Raw genomic sequence first — 1707 nt, forward strand, 5'->3', positions numbered from 1 at the left:
CAGCTCCTGCCATTTCCCTTAGAAGTGGTAGTGCAGATGGTACCATGCCTTTCTGCAATAGGAATTATTCCCCTGACAAATCCTGAATATCCAGCCTTGTCCCTCTGCCACAGGGCCACAAACCCAGGGAAGCAGGGCAGGGATGGCTCCTCGAGAGCCCCCACGCTCAGGCCTGGCTGCTCCTGGCACACTCAGCCAGCACAACTGGAGCTCAGGCAGGGACCTGGGTGAAGGTTTTCCCAGAGCAGGAACAAGGGTGGGTGAGTCCCAGCAGGACAGTCTGCAGGGAATGGCCCAGTCTGGCTCCAAACAGCCTCTCCTGACTTGTCCCTGTCCTTTCTCCATGACCAGGTGCCCATGTGCAGCCACAGCAAATGTCCAACAGCAGCTCCATCAGCCACTTCCTCCTGCTGGCACTGGCAGACACGCGGCAGCTGCAGCTCCTGCACTTCTGCCTCTTCCTGGGCATCTCCCTGGCTGCCCTCCTGGGCAACGGCCTCATCATCAGCGCCGTAGCCTGCGGCCACCACCTGCACATGCCCATGTTCTTCTTCCTGCTCAACCTGGCCCTCAGCGACCTGGGCTCCATCTGCACCACTGTCCCCAAAGCCATGAACAGTTTGCTCTGGGACACCAGCACCATCTCCTACACAGGATGTGCTGCTCAGGTTTTTCTGCTTATCTTCTTTCTTGGATCAGAATATTTTCTCCTGACCATCATGTGCTACGACCGCTACGTGTCCATCTGCAAACCCCTGCACTACGGGACCCTCCTGGGCAGCAGAGCTTGTGCCCACATGGCAGCAGCTGCCTGGGCCAGTGCCTTTCTCTATTCGCTGCTGCACACAGCCAATACATTTTCCCTGCCCCTGTGCCATGGCAATGCCCTGGGCCAGTTCTTCTGTGAAATCCCCCAGATCCTCAAGCTCTCCTGTGCCAAATCCTACCTCAGAGAACTTGGACTCATTGCTGTTACTGTGTCTGTGGGATTTGGTTGTTTTGTGTTCATTGTTTTCTCCTATGTGCAGATTTTCAGGGCTGTGCTGAGGATCCCCTCTGAGCAGGGACGGCACAAAGCCTTTTCCACCTGCCTCCCTCACCTGGCTGTGGTCTCCCTGTTTGTCAGCACTGTAATATTTGCTTACCTGAAGCCTCCCTCCATGTCCTCCCCATCCCTGGATCTGGCCCTGTCAGTTCTGTACTCGTTGGTGCCTCCAGCCCTGAACCCCCTCATCTACAGCCTGAGGAACCAGGAGCTCAAGGCTGCAGTGTGGAGACTGATGACTGGATGCTTTCAGGGACATTAAAGTGATTGGCAATTTCTGCAAATCAGTTTAAATACAAGTCATCTGTGGTACTTCTTGTTGCTTTAACTGTGGGGATTTTTTCCCCTTTTACTTTCTTCATATTGTCCACAATAAATATAATTTTAGTTCCATTTCTCATATTGTTACTCAACATATCCCCTGTGCCCACAGACTGCATCAATGAGGGGTTGCGTTCTCGGTGGCTTTAAAGGAACTAAAGGATCTCCCAGCACAGTTTTCTGCAGAGATGCCCTTTTGTTGCCTTCTCTGGAGCTGCAGCAGCAATGTCTGTGTGCAGAGCTGGGGCAGATCAGTGCTGGCACAGCAGCTCTGCTCCTGCTGGCCACACCATTCCTGATCCAGGCCAGGAGCCATTGGCCTTCTTGGCCACCTGGGCACA

General features: G+C 54.1%; 1 protein-coding gene across 1 annotated transcript; it reads left to right on the top strand.

Moving 5' to 3' along the window:
- The first annotated feature begins 374 nt into the window (after positions 1-374).
- Positions 375-1438, top strand: LOC140681271 (olfactory receptor 14C36-like). Its single transcript, XM_072920809.1, has one exon. It carries the CDS (start codon positions 375-377, stop codon positions 1305-1307), a length of 933 nt encoding a protein of 310 aa, XP_072776910.1. The 3' UTR covers positions 1308-1438.
- Positions 1439-1707: the final 269 nt, after the last annotated feature.

The sequence above is a fragment of the Taeniopygia guttata genome, chromosome 33 (genome assembly GCF_048771995.1).
Source record: "Taeniopygia guttata chromosome 33, bTaeGut7.mat, whole genome shotgun sequence".
NCBI classification, from domain to species: Eukaryota; Metazoa; Chordata; class Aves; order Passeriformes; family Estrildidae; genus Taeniopygia; species Taeniopygia guttata.

Excerpts from the sequence above, each read along its gene's own strand:
- LOC140681271 (XM_072920809.1), top strand. The coding sequence starts at position 375 with ATGTCCAACAGCAGCTCCATCAGCCACTTCCTCCTGCTGGCACTGGCA.